Below are 17,152 nucleotides of genomic sequence, written 5' to 3'. Positions count from 1 at the left end.
CACCATTGTCAGTGTTTTTCCCAAGGTGGAAACAAAATAAACCTCAAATGACTATCAACACGAGGCAGCCAGGGATTGCTAGCATGCAAAGGGGCACCTTTTCTGTCATCTTCAGACACACACTGGATGTGGTTTTATGTTACATGCAAGTACTTGGGAAGAGATACAGTATTTGCAGTAGAATAGTATAAAGGCTTTGCTGGCTTCCATTTTCTTAGGATGGTTGCATCACTCAAGTGAAAAGGCATGCAAGCCGCATCGTCTTACTGCCACATCATTTTATATATGCTAGATCTTTTCATGGGAAAAAAATAATCAGATGCGGTATTCCTACCTAAATTGGGATTATATTTTATATTCCACTTTTTGCAGTGTCCCGTTCATTTTCCTTTAGATCTCTGGGATCTGCTGTGCCAGTCTCCCAGAAAGAAAATGACTGTAAGTACTTATGTCAGAGTGCCAACTGAAAAACACGTATCAGAAGAAAACATTATTTAATGTGCTGATCCACATGAACTAAATCCAGCTGAAAGGCTCTGAAAAAGCACATTAAAAAATAACTGTAAGAGCAGTAAGTAAACAGTTCCCTTACTGGATTTGCTATAACCGACTAAAATCTTTCTTCCCCTTTCCACATTAAAGGATACCCCGAAAACCACATTTTGCATATTTTATTAGCTCAAACCTTTTCTAACATGGTTCCCAGGGCAGGCCAAGTCTAACAAACTTTTAAAAACGAATCTAGCATTGCTCTAAAACAGCAGTATTAGGATCTGGTGGAGGGCGAACAACGGGGCTATCAATCAATAAATGTCTACTCTTATTCCCAGACCTTGAAAGGAATTCTAAACAATTTTTAGCCTCTGAGATTCACAATTTATTGAACCTGAAGTAGCACACTAGCTTTAGTAATCAATGTTACCCATCTCATGCTTCTGTCTGCTTGCAGAGAGAATTGCACATTGGGAGAAGGAAAACATTTTTGTGACTCTTTAAATAAATCACAGTTGAAAGTTTCTTGAAAGGTCAGAAAGCTAGGAGTTAGCAGGCAGAGGGCAGGTAAGATGGTCAGAGGTGTATGGAAGTACAATCTATCAGATTGATAGCACCACTAAGTATATGGTACAATTATATCTTATCTTCCCAGCCCTGCAACCAAAATAAACCACATTGCAGTCTTGGAGTCTGATTCTGTTGTCTTTAAGCACACACCCCTTAGGGTGGTGACCCAGGACACACCACACATCTTTTACTTCATGTAAGACAAAATCAAAACAAATATAATCAGTATTTTTCCTTTTAGGACTCTCACGGAGACTCTTTGATGTGTTTTCCCTAATCGTTTTCTCTTTTTAATCATCACACTGAGGGGTTGCTCTCAGATTATAATGGTCTAGTTTTTATGTAACCTCTTCCATGCGGGCGCATTCCCAAACTCCCAACACAGCAACTGCTGTAACAGTACACAGCAACTCTACACCGAAGAATACCTTGTCCAAATGAAACCAAAAGGGAAATTTAGATGAGTACATTCTGCTTAGGTTGGAATTTTGGCTCAGACACAGGAGTTAACACTCCCGGCCTTACAAAAAGCAGCTCTAATGGAGATACTGAAAATGAAAGTATCTCTTCTAGTTCAAAACTGAAAATCTGGCCACTTTGATAGTATGGCTCTCTGCTCTGGGAAATTTTACTTATCTATATGCATTCACGAAGGGGAAACCCTTGGCTCTGTGAGTTAACAGGGGTTTGCCATGCCCTGACTAGACCTGAGAGTCGACCAGTAAGATTTAGGAACCACGGTATAAAACCAGTTACATTTCTAATTTCTACCCAGCTACTTGCCAATTTGTCTTTGGGGCAATTATCTTAATTCTCTTTAGCAATATCTCTATTTACACAGAGTATTTTTAAATACATAATCACATCCTTTTCAATATTACCTAGGAGGTTCGTTGGCGTACTGGTTTTAAATGTTTCCAGATCCACTATTAATAAAATACCTGAACTTTAAATGGGATCTATGCAAAGCCTGCACAACTGGAACACCTATAAAATGCCCTGTAAGCAGCTGCCAGCGGATTCATGAGGTTCGAGAGTTAATTTCCATTTATCAGCTGAGATTCAGTGACACCACTGCTGCTCATTTCTGTTGCTCTCCGCTGTGCTCTGTCAAGATACCGCACACGGAGGAAGCAGGAGCTCAGACCAGAACTGGAAACATCTCCTTCACGTGGGAAGGTGCCCTGCTGAGAAACTGCTTATTGAACCTGACAGTGAGGGCGTAAATAACATTAGAGGGAGTGCTCACACATGTACTCCCAATAAAGGGGAGGACAAGGCGGTGAAAGTCAGAGCTATTACCAGACAAATACAAATTAAAGATACTGGTTGTAATCTCCGGGGTACTAAAACATTTTTGAGAGCTCCCAGTATTATGGGGGGAGGAGGGAGGGAAAGAAAAGGGAGTGGGGGGAGCAGTGAGCTCTGCTGAAGATTTTCTTACAGTTTGTATCACCTTTTGGGGGGGAAAAAAAAAAGAAAAAAGATTATAGAAAAAGCAACAGAGGATTTTGAAGCCAACAGCAAAGCACTTGCTTGATAAAACTTTCTAAAAGGTAGCTTGCTCTTTGCTAAAACTTCCCAGGAGTCCTCAATAAGCACTCTGGGCATGTGCTTTAGCAGACAGCTTTGCATACGAAATGCTGTTTGGTTCAGAAAAGTTGTGTATTTTTACCAGTGTGGTTACTGCTGTCAATTGTCCCCTGATCACTGATCTGTGAGAAGCAAAAAGTAGTCAGAGCTACCACAAAGATAAAAGCTATTGATGTTCATGGGATTTTTTTTTATGTCCCCCTTTCTTACCCTGAAACTTTAACCCTTTAGTGCCTGCTGACACCTATACTGCCTGTTTGCCTGCCCCGTGGGCCACCTGGAAAGCACCAGCACTCTAAGCAGAAAACTGCTCTTGCAATTTGTGCACAATTTCCTTCAAACGACAGCTCGCTGCCCACTACCACTTCCCAGCCAGGTATGTTGTTCTATCACCACCCATATCAAATTCAAGCGCCGAGACGTGTTTACAGTACGTGCAGCGGCTCAGATAGGCTGGGCTGTTGCAATCCTGTTGCAATCCTGCGCAGAAAACCGACCGTTCACACTGGCATGCTGCTCCCACGCCCTCCCCTTTGCAGGCTTTACATTAACTCGGTGACACCCTGCTAGGCACAAGGTTTATTTACACAACACACAGTCTTGAGACGAGCCTTTGTTTGACGGCTGCGTTGACAGGCTTCTGGAGCACCACTGCCTGTAGTAAAGGTGCACTAAGACCCAACTGAGGACCACGTATGAATGAAACGCTTTGAAAGCCGCCTGATTGAGTTTCCAGCTGCAGCACAATTCTCCCTGAGCCAGGAGCTGCTGGGACAAGCTAGCAAAGCTCCTGGCTCTCAGGGAGAGCAGTGAATTGCACTAACGTGGTGCTTCCACGAGGACTTTAATCCGGCGTATGCTGGCGACACCCTGCACAGAAGCAAATCTCTCCTTCCCCAGCCATTCAGGCTTTTTGCTGGGGTAAGATTTGAACTGGATGCATTTCCCAACGCGTTTCACCTCCTGGTTGTGTCAGCGCAAGGGAGGGGACAGCGTGGGAGCAGGAAGAGGGCAGGACTGCCTCTTTTGTCAGCAGAGCCGGCCCAAAGCACTTGGGGAACTAATGACGTAGTAAATGGGGCTGATTTACATCTGTTCCTTGGATTTCCTTACATGCCATTGCTATGCATTTTAAAACATAGCACAGACGTAAAAGCACGCAAGAACATTTAGGTGCAGATGTGTTGATGGAGGTGTAAAAGGGGCTGTAAGCATCACCTCCACAGTGATGCCCCATCAGGGAGTGGCTGTTGCACTCACCCTCTTCCCCAAAGGGTGTAAAATTCAGAGGAGTTCCCGTGTTTCACATGGTATCTTCTCGTCAAAGTTTTGGACTAAGTATCAAGACCTTTTCTTCAAACACACTGTGCAATTTTGGAGAGGTGTTGATCGTTGTACCTCAGCTACCCCCTTCTGGGAAACTGACATGTAATACTTCCTCCTACACAGCATTTCTGACATTAACAACTCCAAACCATTGTCAGAAGCTCTCATAGCAAGGACTCTAAATGAAGTGGGGAGGGGAAAGGAAAAAATAAAAATAAAAACAAAAATTAAAAAAAAAAAAATAATTAAAAAATAAAATAAAAATCAGGTCCATAGCAGCAGGATAGACAGAAACTATTTGGTCAAAATGTCAAGAGTGACTAGAGAGTGAAAATGGCATAAAACTGTGCCAGTCAGTGTATGCTGTACAGAGTTCTGGGTCAGATTCAAAATGCATTACAAGGCTGACGAACCAATAAAAATGTCAATGATTGATATCCTAAAAGCAGGCAGGGCCAGTAACAAATATTTTATACCAGTAAATTAATGCTAGATATTCTTCCAGATGAAATTCCATTCCTTTTCTGTACCTATTTTCTTAATGAATTTTTAGAAATAAAAGTAGTTCATACCACTCGCATGGCATTTTTTTCCACATAGAGCTTCATGCTTTACAACAGCCTCAGTCTCGTCATACCCATTTTACAGGCAGGCAAACCAAGCCACAGAGATCCAAAAGTGACTTGAGGTCATTCAGCATGAAGGCCAAACCAGGGAAAGCTGCGGTTCTATCCCATTTGAGTTTACTGGGTTCTCCTGTTTTTCTCTACTGGCACACAGAAAATAAAATTACTTCTCATTCTACTTGTCAGGCAGCATTAAAGAGGTGAACATATTTTTGCTTCACCTTGTAAATTCTTTTGGTTGTCTCGATGGGATATATATTCCCCACCACTGCTGCTACAGGGTTAGGTAAATGCGTTGCAGACCAAGAACATAAACGTGAAATGTATTACTCTTCGTATTAATATTTATATAACCATCTAGGGCTGGAATTGGCTATCGTTGAATTGACCTCAGATCTTTGACATAAATGCCTATTTGAAGCACCTGGCAATAGGCTGTAAGCATCCACACCCAGAACTTCTTTGTCCGGGCTTGCAGCTTTGCCAGCCACACGCCTTTTCCTACACTGACTGCAAGGAACGCAATAGCTGGAGAACATCGGCACAAAACATGCTTATAGAGAACAAGGCTGTGCTGTACCATCAGCTCTTACAACACGTGTGCTTAACCTCTCTCACATGACTTACCTGAGTCCACAGCCCATTCTTGGCTGAACAGAAGCCTCTGCAAATATGTGCACGTTACAGCTGGTACCCAGATCTCTAAATACCATGCAGCCAGTTTTGGAATGTCTTTCTAGTTGTGCTCCCTAAAACAAACAAACAAACAAAAAAACAGCTGAATTTCAATTAGCAGCCATCACAGCCCTTAGGCGTTTGCTTTATTATTGTCCTTTTATCCTCAAAAATTTCCTTGATCTCATGAGCTTGTTTCTAATATATTCAAATGTTATGGCTCTTTATGTGTTTCATATGTTCTCAACAGACTGTGTAAACAGCCCTGTGAGCTGACCAGCGCGTCTGCCAAGTGCACTGCCTGCTGTTCACGCAGCGTTTCCTCTAGCATGGATGTGAGCAGTGCTCCTGAACACGCTATAAAAAGCAAGAGCTCGGGCAGGGATCAGTACCAGGCCTGGACAGCATTTCCCATCTCCACCTCCGCTCTGACACAAGGCAAGGCACAGGCACTGCAGGGTCGGCAGCTGCCTGTAATTTTTACTGAATGGAAGAGGCAAAAAGTGCAGTTTTGAGGGTTTTGAGTTGCCTGGTTCTTCTCCTGAGAGGAGAAGCCACAGAGCGGCTGCTGTGGGGAGGACCCTGAGGGCGTTTCCACCCTGAGGGGCCGGGGCGGCCTGGCCTGGCTGGTAGCAGCGAGGCAGCCACCCTGTGGTATGTCAGCTGCGACCAGAGATCAGGGTGTTTATTCCTAATCAGATGGGACTGAGGAGGAGGAGCAGTCCAGCAGCACCTTCTCCTAAACCAAAGCCTTTAATTCTGTTTGTGTTTTCAGGTATCATCCTACCTTTTCTCCTACGTGCCCTTTCCTCCCCGCAGTGCCTTCCTTAGCTCTTTGGCAACCCTGGCTGCTCCCACACCATGACTCCAACTCAAATGACTGTCATCCAGAGGGAATGTTTCCATTTGAATGACACGAGCAGGCACTCTGTAAACTTCCCCACAGGCTCTGCCACTATAATCCCTAGGAAGGAGCAACCTGCAGGACCTACTTTCACTGTTCAGTGCTTTCCCTGTTTATTGCTACCACTGTCAGAGCGAAAACCATCCCTCAGATTCAGACAGGAGTCCTGATGTCTGCCAGCCACCAACCACTGGTGATGCTCAGCAACTTGCTGGCCACATCCAGACCTGACCCCACAGCACAGGGAAGGAAAGGCTGATTTCTCATGGGAAATTCCTGTGCTCTGGGGTGCTTTACATGAGGCATTTCTGGTCTCATGCTGACTTGCTTCCTTTCCTTCTCCTGTTGCAAGCACTGCTTTATCCCAGGTTGCCAGGAGCCTACTGTTCCAGCAGCTGCTAAGACAGAGTGAGGTGTCAACTTTGACGGGATGCCAGATTGTTTATTAATTAAAAGGCCAAGCATTCTGTATCGTTCTGAGACCCAAAGCAAAATGGACCTATCCTACCAAGGGCTCTCAGTGGTTAAATCTGGTTATTCTGAGGCATTCAGTCGCAACTGGCAACCGTAAATCAACGCATTTTGTTGTCACTGCTGACTTTAATACATGTTTACAAAAATATCAAAATGCCAGAAAGCCATCTTCAGTTCTTCGCAGTGAAACTGCCTCAATTTGAACCTGAACAAACACATACTTCCAGTGGGATCTTTGTCCTCAAACACAGCAAATATCTTTTTGAAGGTGTTCATCTGCCTCCCCAGCACTCAGCATTTGTGGGCTTCTATTTGTATGTTACATTTTTTTTCGTACTGCCAGCCCACAGCGCCGAGCGCAGCCGTCTGCTTCCCATATGCCACACGTCCTCCCTCCTCTCCCGCTTACCTTCAAACCCACTGCACTCTTTGGGCTCCCACTGCGGATGAGCTGCCATTCTGCCAGCCTGGGTTGTGCACAGAGGATTTTTCTGGCTGTAAGCTCCACGGGAGGGGAACTTTGCACGGCTCTCCATTTCTCAGAGCACCGGGCACACTACAGTACAGAAGGAATGAACACGGAGGCATTAATGGTGTGACATTTAGGTTTTTAACACCCTAAAACGCAAGGGAGACAATACCTTAGGGTCCCTTTCAGACTCATCTCTAAACAATGTAGCTAACCTCCATTTGGACATTTTTTTCATCACAAATTATGCAAATACACACAGCTGTTTGAATAACAAAAACATAGTTCATTAATTATTTGTAAATATACTTCTGAGAACTTGCAGTGACATCTCCAGTCCTCTATAAAGCTATCTGGGAATGTAAAAAGAAATAATACCAAGCAGTCTAGTATAGATAGCTATTGGGTAAACAGGAGGTCACCCTTCCCACTTTGGAGACAATCTCATTAAATCTTTCACTCGTATTTTGCTGCATGTGAAACATCCAAAGTTTGTTCAAATTGCTCAGACAGCATTCTTAAGAAAACAAAAAAAAATACATGTTTTTAGTAGTTCCTCCTGCACTCTCTATGTTTACAGGCAGCGTTGCTGTCCTGCCCCAGAGGTAACCCAACAGGTCTTGCAAAGTCTCCGAGCTTTGCCCCACCTCCATCATTCACAATCTTGTCTCCCTAACCTACTCATTTTCCTCCATTCCACAAACTAGTAGTTTCAAAGAAATTCAGAGATTAATTAAAATGATTGGTGGGATGAGTAGGTGAGGGGGACAGGCTAAAGGGCTTGACAAGAAGAAAGATGAAAAGGACTGAACGCATATAGCTTGGTTATGCGATGACTAATGGAGGGTGGAGGAGATGGACACGATATTCATTTACAAGTGCTTATGGTTCTGAGGAGCCTTTTTCATGTGCACAGAAAAGACCAGCTCAGGATGAGCCTTCTGTTTTACGGAGTTGGGTTTGGTATCCTTCACTTCAAGCTCAGAGCCTCCTTTTCTCGTAGCCTGTATCTTCCCACCTCTCCCTCAAAGCCTCAAATAAATGTTTTGAGTTGGGCTCAGCTGGCAGCCAGACCCCGTTCCTGGATCTCCACCTGGCCACGGGGAGGGCAAAGAGCAGCAGGAGCGGCCGAGGAAGGCGGAAGCTGGGGGCGGCCGGCGGGGCACCTCTGCCACACCTCTGGCGCTGCAGACGGCGGATTTGAACCGGCTCCGAAAACACACCTGGAGGAACCGGGAGCACCTGAGAGTTATTTTTCCTTCACCTTAACCCTAAGGAAACCTTGTGCCCTCGCACTCACAACTTCTTCTACTGTGCTCTGATTGAGTAAATAAAAGAGAAACACTTGCTCCTTCTGACTCCTCAAAACCTCCCCTCCCTCGGCAGGGAGACCTGCTCCGTAGCAATTCCTCAAGCAAGTGGAAAGCAGTGTGAGAAGGTTCACGGATTCCCACTCTTACTCACTTCATGCAGAGGCGAGGCAGGATATCATATTTGAAAGCATGAAATGAATAAAAAAATAAATAAATGAAGAGAATTATTTGTGTAATAAAAATATTGCGGAAAGTCCTCTGATGCTGTAATGCATTTAAGTTTAAAAAAAGAAAAACTGCATGGAAGTGTTTTCCTTCTGCAAGCACTGTTTCCAATACAAAAATAGTAAAACTACCATTTATACTTTTTTTTTTTTTCCCAAATGGTCTAGAAATAAGCCAAGAGCACTTGATACAGGCCTGAAACAAAACAACCAACCTATTTATTCCTAGACTCCAAAAATAATTTAGCTGGACGTAGCATGCGTAAGTAATTTTAATTTGTCCCTGAAAAGCCATTTAATTATTCAGATTATCTGATTGCCTCAGTCGGTCTTGTATTGATTGATTGGAGAACTTTATAAATCAAAATCTGCATTACTGCTGGCCAGGGCATCTGCCTCGCACAGCAGTGGAGAGACAGGGCTGATTTCCAGTCCCTACCCACAAGTTAGTTTATTGAGACATGTAAATGGCTATGGTTTATAGATGGGTCGGTAAGTGTTCCTTCGTACCACTGAAGGAGAATTTACTTAAGGACATCAGGAAGGGGGGGGGTAAGAGCCCTAAAGTAATAGCTGATTAATAAATCAGGGCATGGTCACCAAAAACTCCCAGCTCCCTGGCTAAGGGCCACGAAGGCTCGCTGTCCCCCTGAGCACAGGGCCAAGTCCTGATGCACCCTGTGGCACTTGGTGACCCTGGGACAGGGAACCCAAAACCTGATCTTTGCTTTCAGAGCTCTCCTGCTCCCTCTCAGCCTCTGTGACCTGGCTGCCTGTTGCCAGCCTCGGCCAGGTAACCTCTAAGCGAGTAGCAATTAAGGTAATGAGTGGCCTGACGGGTGTCCCCCACAGCGATGGGGCCTCAGCAGCAACACGTCTCCGGCAAACTGGAATGTCTGGTCCTGAAACTGCACTTCTGTAAAAGGAAGTGAAAAACTAAAAGGGGTGGGGGGTTAAGGAAAAAAAAAAAAAAAAAAAAAGGGGAAAACCCTCCCCAGCTGAGTGAGTCCAAGCAGTATCCCCAGCCCAGTGAAGGGAGGAAGGATTTGGGGTGACCCCGGTGGGGCTGGGCAGGACGGGCGGTTATGGGGTCAGAGGGGTTACAGGCGCCCTGAGTGTGCTCCTGAGCCCGGCTTTCTAGGACAGAGCTGAGGCGCAGAGGAAACAAAAACACAAAATTCGGGCAAGTTTGGGATGCCAGCAGCTGGCTGAACGGCTCTCATTGGGGTTACCGGTCTGAGGGGACACAGGACTCAAAGGGGGCGATTTGCCACGGCTTGCTAAGTGACACCAACCAGGAAAAAACAACTTTTTATTTAAAAATCTTTATTCAGAAGCCTCCGTGCAGCGAAGATCCGGGCCCCGCGTCCCTCCCGGGTTTGCTCCTCAGCGAGGGGCTGAGGGGCCGTTGGGCTCCCCCCTCACACGGGGCGCTGGGGAGCCTCGTCGGGCACAAATTCCCGTCACAACCCCCTGAGGGAGCCCTGCGACCCCCCATTCGCCTCACATCAGACCCCAGGAAGGCGTCAGGAGGCGTTAAGCGCCTGAGGGGCTCCCACAGCTTTCATTACGCGCGAACCTTCCTCCTCCTCCTCCTCCCCCCCCCCCCGCGCTGTGGGCGGAGCCTCCCGGTGCCCGCCCCGGCCCCTGCCCGGAAGCGGCCGCGGCGCGGCGGGGAAGTCACGTGAGCTCCCCCCCTCCCCTCAGCGCCGCCTGGGGGCCGTACCACTTGGAGGCGCGGGCGGGGGGGGTGGTGTGGTGTGGTGTGTACGTAAGGAATTCCCAGGCCGTGCTGTGCGAGCGGTTTCACCTCGCAGCGCGCCCCTCGCAACCAGCGGGGCGACGAGAGAAGAAGGGAAAAGAGGGGAGAAGCGAGGCGATGTGCGCTTTCCCCCCCACCCCCCCCCGTGGCGGCGTTGCGGTTGGTACGCTCCGGCTGAGGAGGCGCCCGGCGGCGTCCAACCCGCGCGGCGCGCGGGCGGGCGGCGGTAACCAGATATTCAAACGCACTACGTCAGCCCACAGTGCCCCGCGCCGCCCCACCGCATTACCTCAGCCCACACTGCCCCGCGGCCGCGCGCGCTCCGAAGCTTCTAGGGGGCGGGGTCGCCATGGCGACGGAGGGCCGGGGCCACGCCCCCCCCGGGGAGAGGCGGCGGCAGCCAATGGGGAGGCGGCGGGGTGACATCATGGGCTATTTTTAGCCGGCGGCCGGCCGCTGATAAGCCAAGGGCTGCACGCCGCCAGCAGGGCTCAGAGCGCGGCGCGGGCGGGCGGGGGCAGCAGCGGCAGCGGCAGCAGCGCGGGGCCGGGCGCTGTGAGGAGACCGCGCGGGGACCGTGAGGGAGCCGTGAGGGGACCGTGAGGGAGCGGTGAGGGAGCAGCGGCCCGGCCGGGCGGGCTGCGGGTGAGGCTGCGCTCCCGGCTGCGTTCTATGAGCGCGAAGATGGAGCCGACGTTCTACGAGGACGCGCTGAGCGGCGGCTACGCGCCGCCGGAGAGCGGCGGGTACGGATACAATAACGCCAAGGTGCTGAAGCAGAGCATGACGCTCAACCTGGCCGACCCCGGCAGCAACCTGAAGCCGCACCTGCGGAACAAGAGCGCCGAGCTGCTCACCTCGCCCGACGTGGGCCTGCTGAAGCTGGCCTCGCCCGAGCTGGAGCGCCTGATCATCCAGTCGAGCAACGGGCTGATCACCACCACGCCGACCCCCACGCAGTTCCTCTGCCCCAAGAACGTGACGGACGAGCAGGAGGGCTTCGCCGAGGGCTTCGTGCGGGCGCTGGCCGAGCTGCACAACCAGAACACGCTGCCCAGCGTCACCTCGGCCGCCCAGCCCGTCAGCGGGGGCATGGCACCTGTGTCCTCCATGGCCGGCGGAGGTGGGAGCTTCAACGCCGGCCTGCACAGCGAGCCCCCCGTCTACGCCAACCTCAGCAACTTCAACCCCAACGCGCTGAGCTCGGCGCCCGGCTACAACGCCAACGGCATGGGCTACGCGCCGCAGCACCACCTGAACGCCCAGATGCCCGTGCAGCACCCCAGGCTCCAGGCTCTGAAGGAGGAGCCGCAGACTGTCCCCGAGATGCCCGGGGAGACCCCTCCGCTGTCCCCCATCGACATGGAGTCGCAGGAGAGAATCAAAGCCGAGCGAAAGCGCATGAGAAACAGGATCGCCGCGTCCAAGTGCCGGAAAAGGAAGTTGGAAAGGATTGCCAGGTTGGAGGAAAAAGTGAAAACTTTGAAAGCCCAGAACTCAGAGCTGGCATCCACTGCCAACATGCTCAGAGAACAGGTTGCACAGCTTAAGCAGAAGGTCATGAACCATGTCAACAGCGGGTGCCAGCTAATGCTCACACAACAGTTGCAAACGTTTTGAAGAGACTGGCTTTAAAAAAAAAAACGCGAACTGTGATATTGTGGTATAACTCAACGACAGACCCGAAGCGGCAGATGCGTGAAGCTGATGGTAAGAGCTGAAAGGCTGAGTCCTGCCTGTGCTCTGCAAAGCGCATGTGTGGAAAGACTGGCAAGCCTTCAGCCCGAGTTGGCGAAGCAGCCAGCACCGCTCCGAGAAGTGCTGTTCCTGCTCAGAGACGTCAGATCTTCGTTTAACATTGACCAAGACCTGCATGGACCTAACATTCGATGATCATTCAGTATTAAAGGTTAAACTGCAATAGAAACTGTAGATTGCTTTATGTAGTATTCCTTAAGAAAAAAAAAAAAGTGGGAGGGAGGTTTTGTGGGGAGGCTGATAAACAAAAAAGAACTGTTCTGCCTGCCTTCAAGTAAATCGTGTATGTACATATCTTTTTTTATTTTATTTTATGAAAGTTGATTAATGTCAATAAACTACTTCATGACTTTGTAAGTTATTTTTATGTTGTTTATTTGGGCGCTGCCCAGTATTGTTTGTAAATAAGAGGCTTTTTTTTAGCACTCTGAGTTTACCATTTGTAATAAAGTATAATTTTTTTAATGTTTCTGTTTCTGGAAAAAAAAATCTAGAAGGTTCTATTATATTTAAGAAAAAAATAAAATACTTAAAATGCATTTCCTCCTCACACTTTTTTTGCCAGTACCTGAGTTGGGAAAATGCCCTTTATGCTGAACTCTAAAGGGCAGGGATTATGTTAAATTTACTCTGTAACTACAGGCATGTCCTGGAGAACGTGTGAGGAGGAGAGGGGGGGGGAAACCAGATCCCGGGCGCTACACAAATACAACTTTTTGACTTGTCTTGAAGTTGTAGTTACTAATCTTAACCTGAGCAGATCGCCTGCTGTATCCCGGTGGCCCGGCTGAGGCAGCTGACTTGAACTCCAAGCAGAGCACAGAGGGGCGGCCGCTGTGGGAAGCTGCTTCACAACTCGTAGCGGCTGCTTGTGCTCCTGCCTGCCTCTCATTAAGCTAATGCCCTCAGCAGGATCAGGCAAGAGGCTGTTTGTTTGTTTTCTTTAAAAAACAACAAACCTCAAAACTTCAGGAATGGTCACCTTTATCACTACATGCTCTTTCCAAGGTAAGAGTTAATCTTTGTTAGTATTTGTGAGGATGCTGTTGTCAGCAGCAAATAACTTTGTAACTCTCTGTTGTACCTTGAAATCCCTTCCCTTCAGGTGTTACTGCAACTCTGAAACTTTTTAGCACTAGGAAAGCTGGGAAAACTGCCTGGCAGGAAATGAAAAGACATGAGAGGAACTTTTCTGGCACTTCCCATGTAGTTTAAATAAAAGCTTGGTTTGGTTTTTAGTACAATGATGTAAATATATACCTTAGACACATAGTACTGAACTCTTTGGGGAAATGATCTCGGTGCCGGATTTTTCAGAACACTGTACCTGTTTCACGAATATATAACTTGAGGGGAGAGCAGATGTTTTCCTGCCTGATGGCCAAAGAAGTAAGAGGAAAAAGATGCCATCAAAAGATAGGCAGAAAATAGTAAAAGTTATTATAGAAGTAACAATATTAACTTTTCAGAGTAGGCAGTCTTAATGTTTTGTTTTGTTTTTTCCTTAAAATACAGATAGGCATAATTTCAACAGAAGTGAGTCTTGCTTAAAGTCACTTCTCCAAATGACTAGATAACTGCGTATGTTTACCTTTACTGTTACCAAAATGATGCCCTGAAACTTGCAGCTACTGTGTGTCCAGAGAGCAGTTCCTTACAGGAAGCGCAGAGCTCTCTCTCCTGACAGATTTAATTTGGAGGGGGGGGGGGGGGGGTGGAGGGGGGCATTTTATATGAACTTTATCATGTGAGGGGTTGTTTCAGCTGTCTGGTGGTAATATCCTTCCACGTCGCAGCCCAAGTGTCAAGGTAGGCGAGCGTTCAGATGCTGTTTGCTGCTGCCAGAGGAATAGGCTTGTAACAACACCAACCAAACAAAGGGTTACTAGGAGGATACTGCAGTTTGCCAAGAGTACATTTTGCTGATGTCAGCAACCCGGAAGGTAAGTTGATTTTGACCATATGTAGGAATAGACAGCAGAGGGATAATACACAGCACTGCTGGGTGTGGTTTTACAGGGATTTAGCAAGTGCCAACTAGCAAAATAAGCAGGGCAAGGAGATTAATTACCTGCAAAGGTGCCTGCTTAACTCAACAGTGCTGGGTTATGGAATAGATGTTACTAGCAAGCATTTTGCTTAATCACCTAATTACGCAAAAAAATAAATACATTATATAAAATACTATGTTAATTAAACACAGCTGAGTGACAGTCGGCTCCACCCCGTCCTAACGCGCGCACAGACACTTGGCGGTGCGGTTCCGTCCCATCCCTCTCCGGCACGACGCTCCGTGGCACCGGCACAGCATCAGCAAGTAGCAGGGCTGCTGGGCTCCATCCAGCCCCGCAGAGAATCTGCCATCAAGCAAGGTGGGTTTTGGTGCCCAACGTCCACAAGGAGATGAGGGGCACCAGAGCACGGATGCTTTCTTAGCCCTCGTGTCAGGATCAGGCCCGAGACGAGGCAAAGAAAGTTGGCATCGCCTCCGGCTGTTTTGTACACAGTGTGGTGGGCTGCGAGCCCGCTGCTGCCTGGTTTGGTTCCCTTCAGCAGAGATTAAAATCCAGCGCTCTTTGCGTATTACCAGATCGCTGGGTAATCAATACACATGACTGTAATGAAAGACATGCGTGCGTTTATATGTGGTGAAATGTAAAGTTTTAACACCTACTTAACTCGAGATTAAAATTGCCTAATGCATTGTGCGCCTCGCTTTTATAAGGAAAAGTCAGCTCTCTTTGAGATTTAGAGAGAAACTCTCTTTTTGTTGCCCCAGCTGTACTCACAAGGGAATATTTTGCAAATAACAGCATTGTGAACATGTATTTTGTTTGGCTGTGAGTGTTGTCAACGGATTCAGGAAGTGAAGTCAGAAAAAGGCAGGGTTTCAAACAGGGCAGGCTGCGCAGAAATGCCTAGGCAAAGAGCGGCTAATCAGAACAACATGTTTGGGTTACGGAGATATTAATTAGAATTTGGGTCTGTGCTAACAACGGCACTCTTCTGTCCCAGGAGCAGAGGTGAGCTACACTGGGGGTTTGACCGTGATTACTGCAGAATACTTTTAAATCCCAATTACTTGCCATTCCAGAAACAGCAGTAACAAGCCAACTTATTCTAGTGGCACGGAGTCGTGTACCAGCCAGTTTTAGCCTCAGAGCACAGCAGCAGAGCCCTTCGGTGCCGAATCGCCCGATTCTCTGCAGGTCTGACCTCAAACCATGGCACTTCAGGACCAGCCTAAGGCAGCGTGTGCCCACCTCATGGCAAAGCCCAACAGCCAAGAGATGCCTTGGCTAACTTTGTTTTACAGGAACCTGTCATCAACTGCAGAGTGTCCCTCTAAACCTGCGTGGAAAACAGGCTGGCTGTTCTGTCCCATGCAGAAGCCTAGGGAGCGTTTATCTTTAGTATCACCCCTCGTGCCTTCTCCATTCTCCATCTCTTCCACACAACCCCTGTCCCCAAGACAGAGGTAAAACTGGAGAGTCACCCACACCAAGAAACTAAAATTAATTCAGGCAAAGTTTGCTATATTAAAAAAAAAAGTTGCAATCATACAAAATATTGCTAACAGGCAGCAAGGAAGTACTTGAAGTTATTGTATACCCAAACCCATTACAAAGCACACTCTACCTCAGTGACCTTTACCGTGGGACAGGTAGAAGGAAGGTGGTATTAGCCTTCCAGCTAAAGAAAAGGACAGTGTAGGTGGCTTGCTTTGTGAGAAGGGATCATTCTTCCAGAGAAGTGCTTGTTCTTTAGGACTGCATGGCTGCCAGCACTGGTGCCTGCACCCAAAGACTGGCGGCAGTCCTAATTCTACATATACACATTATTGTGTGTATTGAACACAACTGGTGCTTCTTACAAAGAGAACTTGTAGGAAGTCATCATATAATTTACCATGAAAGCCTCTGACTACTTAAACAGTTTTAAAGTGGTTTTGCACAGCAGGGCCCTCCTTTCCAGTTTTGTGCATTATTCTTTGCAGTACGTTTTTGTTAAGGAACAATGGAACTCCAGAAATCAAATTAGATGTTCATCGTGGTCCCTTCCATCCTTGAATATTCAGAAATACTAGAAACAGAGTTACAATGGGAAAGCGCAGCTTTTTAAAAAGTTAATTAAATATTGAAAATGCTGCTAATTTTCTCAGTTACAGAGTAATAACAGACATTAGGGGGAAAAAACCTAATTCAGAAAAATGAGTGAAGTACATAACCTATTTCTGAAATCTTTACTAAGACAGAACTGAATACGTTATGACCTGATTAATCCAAATCTCTATAAAACACCTAGAAACTAACTCTGTAAACAAAAGCAGAACTAACATTTATCCTCCTCAGTCTTACAATCATTTTCTGTTTTGAGCCTTGAATTCTCCAAGCAATTTTTATGTTGATTCCATAAACAAAAGGACCAGCAACTCACTAGCAATCCTCCAATCTGACCTTTGTTCTTTATTCTCTTTTAAATCTAAGACAATTCCTGTGAAACCTGGCAGCTTAATAACCCCGAAGATGTGGGAAATGGGACACAATTCCAGCAGATGGAGCTCAAAAACAAACAGTCCTGGAACAAGCTGCACAGATACCTGCAACATGAGGTTCTTCTGCTTACACGGTGTAGTAGCCAGAAAAGTCTTCAGTAGGAAATCTGCTGTCATGCAGATGTTTAAAAAATAAAAATTAACAGCTCCACTAAACTTTTAAAATAATCACTGCAATGAGTAGGGAGACCCTGCATCACTGTAATCGCAGAATAACCACGGTTATTTCAGAAGATCCTAAGGGTTCAAAACCCAGCACCTCTGTTTTTCTGAACTCTCATCCAGGACACTAACTTAATGGGGATGACTCCTGTTATCATGCCTTTTACATCTCAGATAACAAGTCACAGAAACAAGCATGATGCAAGTATGATCCAGTGAGTGTTGCTATTCAAACTCACAGAGAGATTC

At 47.0% G+C, this 17,152-nt stretch overlaps 2 protein-coding genes across 4 annotated transcripts in view; one reads left to right on the top strand and one right to left on the bottom strand.

Annotated features, from left to right (window-relative positions):
• The window catches only part of FGGY (FGGY carbohydrate kinase domain containing), a 297,390-nt gene that overhangs the window by 268,597 nt on the left and 11,641 nt on the right, over positions 1-17,152 (bottom strand). For 2 of the 3 annotated variants that reach the window (XM_084528570.1, XM_084528569.1), the window contains 2 exons: positions 7,070-7,216; positions 5,235-5,356 (listed from right to left, as the gene is read on the bottom strand). The gene's annotated coding sequence lies outside the window, so the exon portion shown is untranslated. Of the gene's footprint in view, positions 1-5,234; positions 5,357-5,674; positions 5,749-7,069; positions 7,217-17,152 lie in introns of those variants that run through there. The other variant, XM_084528557.1, reaches the window with a different exon arrangement.
• Positions 10,900-12,725, top strand: JUN (Jun proto-oncogene, AP-1 transcription factor subunit). The gene has a single exon (XM_084528582.1). The coding sequence runs from the start codon at positions 11,101-11,103 to the stop codon at positions 12,046-12,048; it is 948 nt and encodes a 315-aa protein (XP_084384708.1). The 5' UTR covers positions 10,900-11,100; the 3' UTR covers positions 12,049-12,725.

This window comes from Aythya ferina (assembly GCF_964211825.1).
Source record: "Aythya ferina genome assembly, chromosome: 8".
Classification (NCBI taxonomy): Eukaryota; Metazoa; Chordata; class Aves; order Anseriformes; family Anatidae; genus Aythya; species Aythya ferina.
The sequence above is the reverse complement of the archived record's forward strand: the minus strand, read 5'-3'. Positions and strand labels throughout refer to the sequence as shown.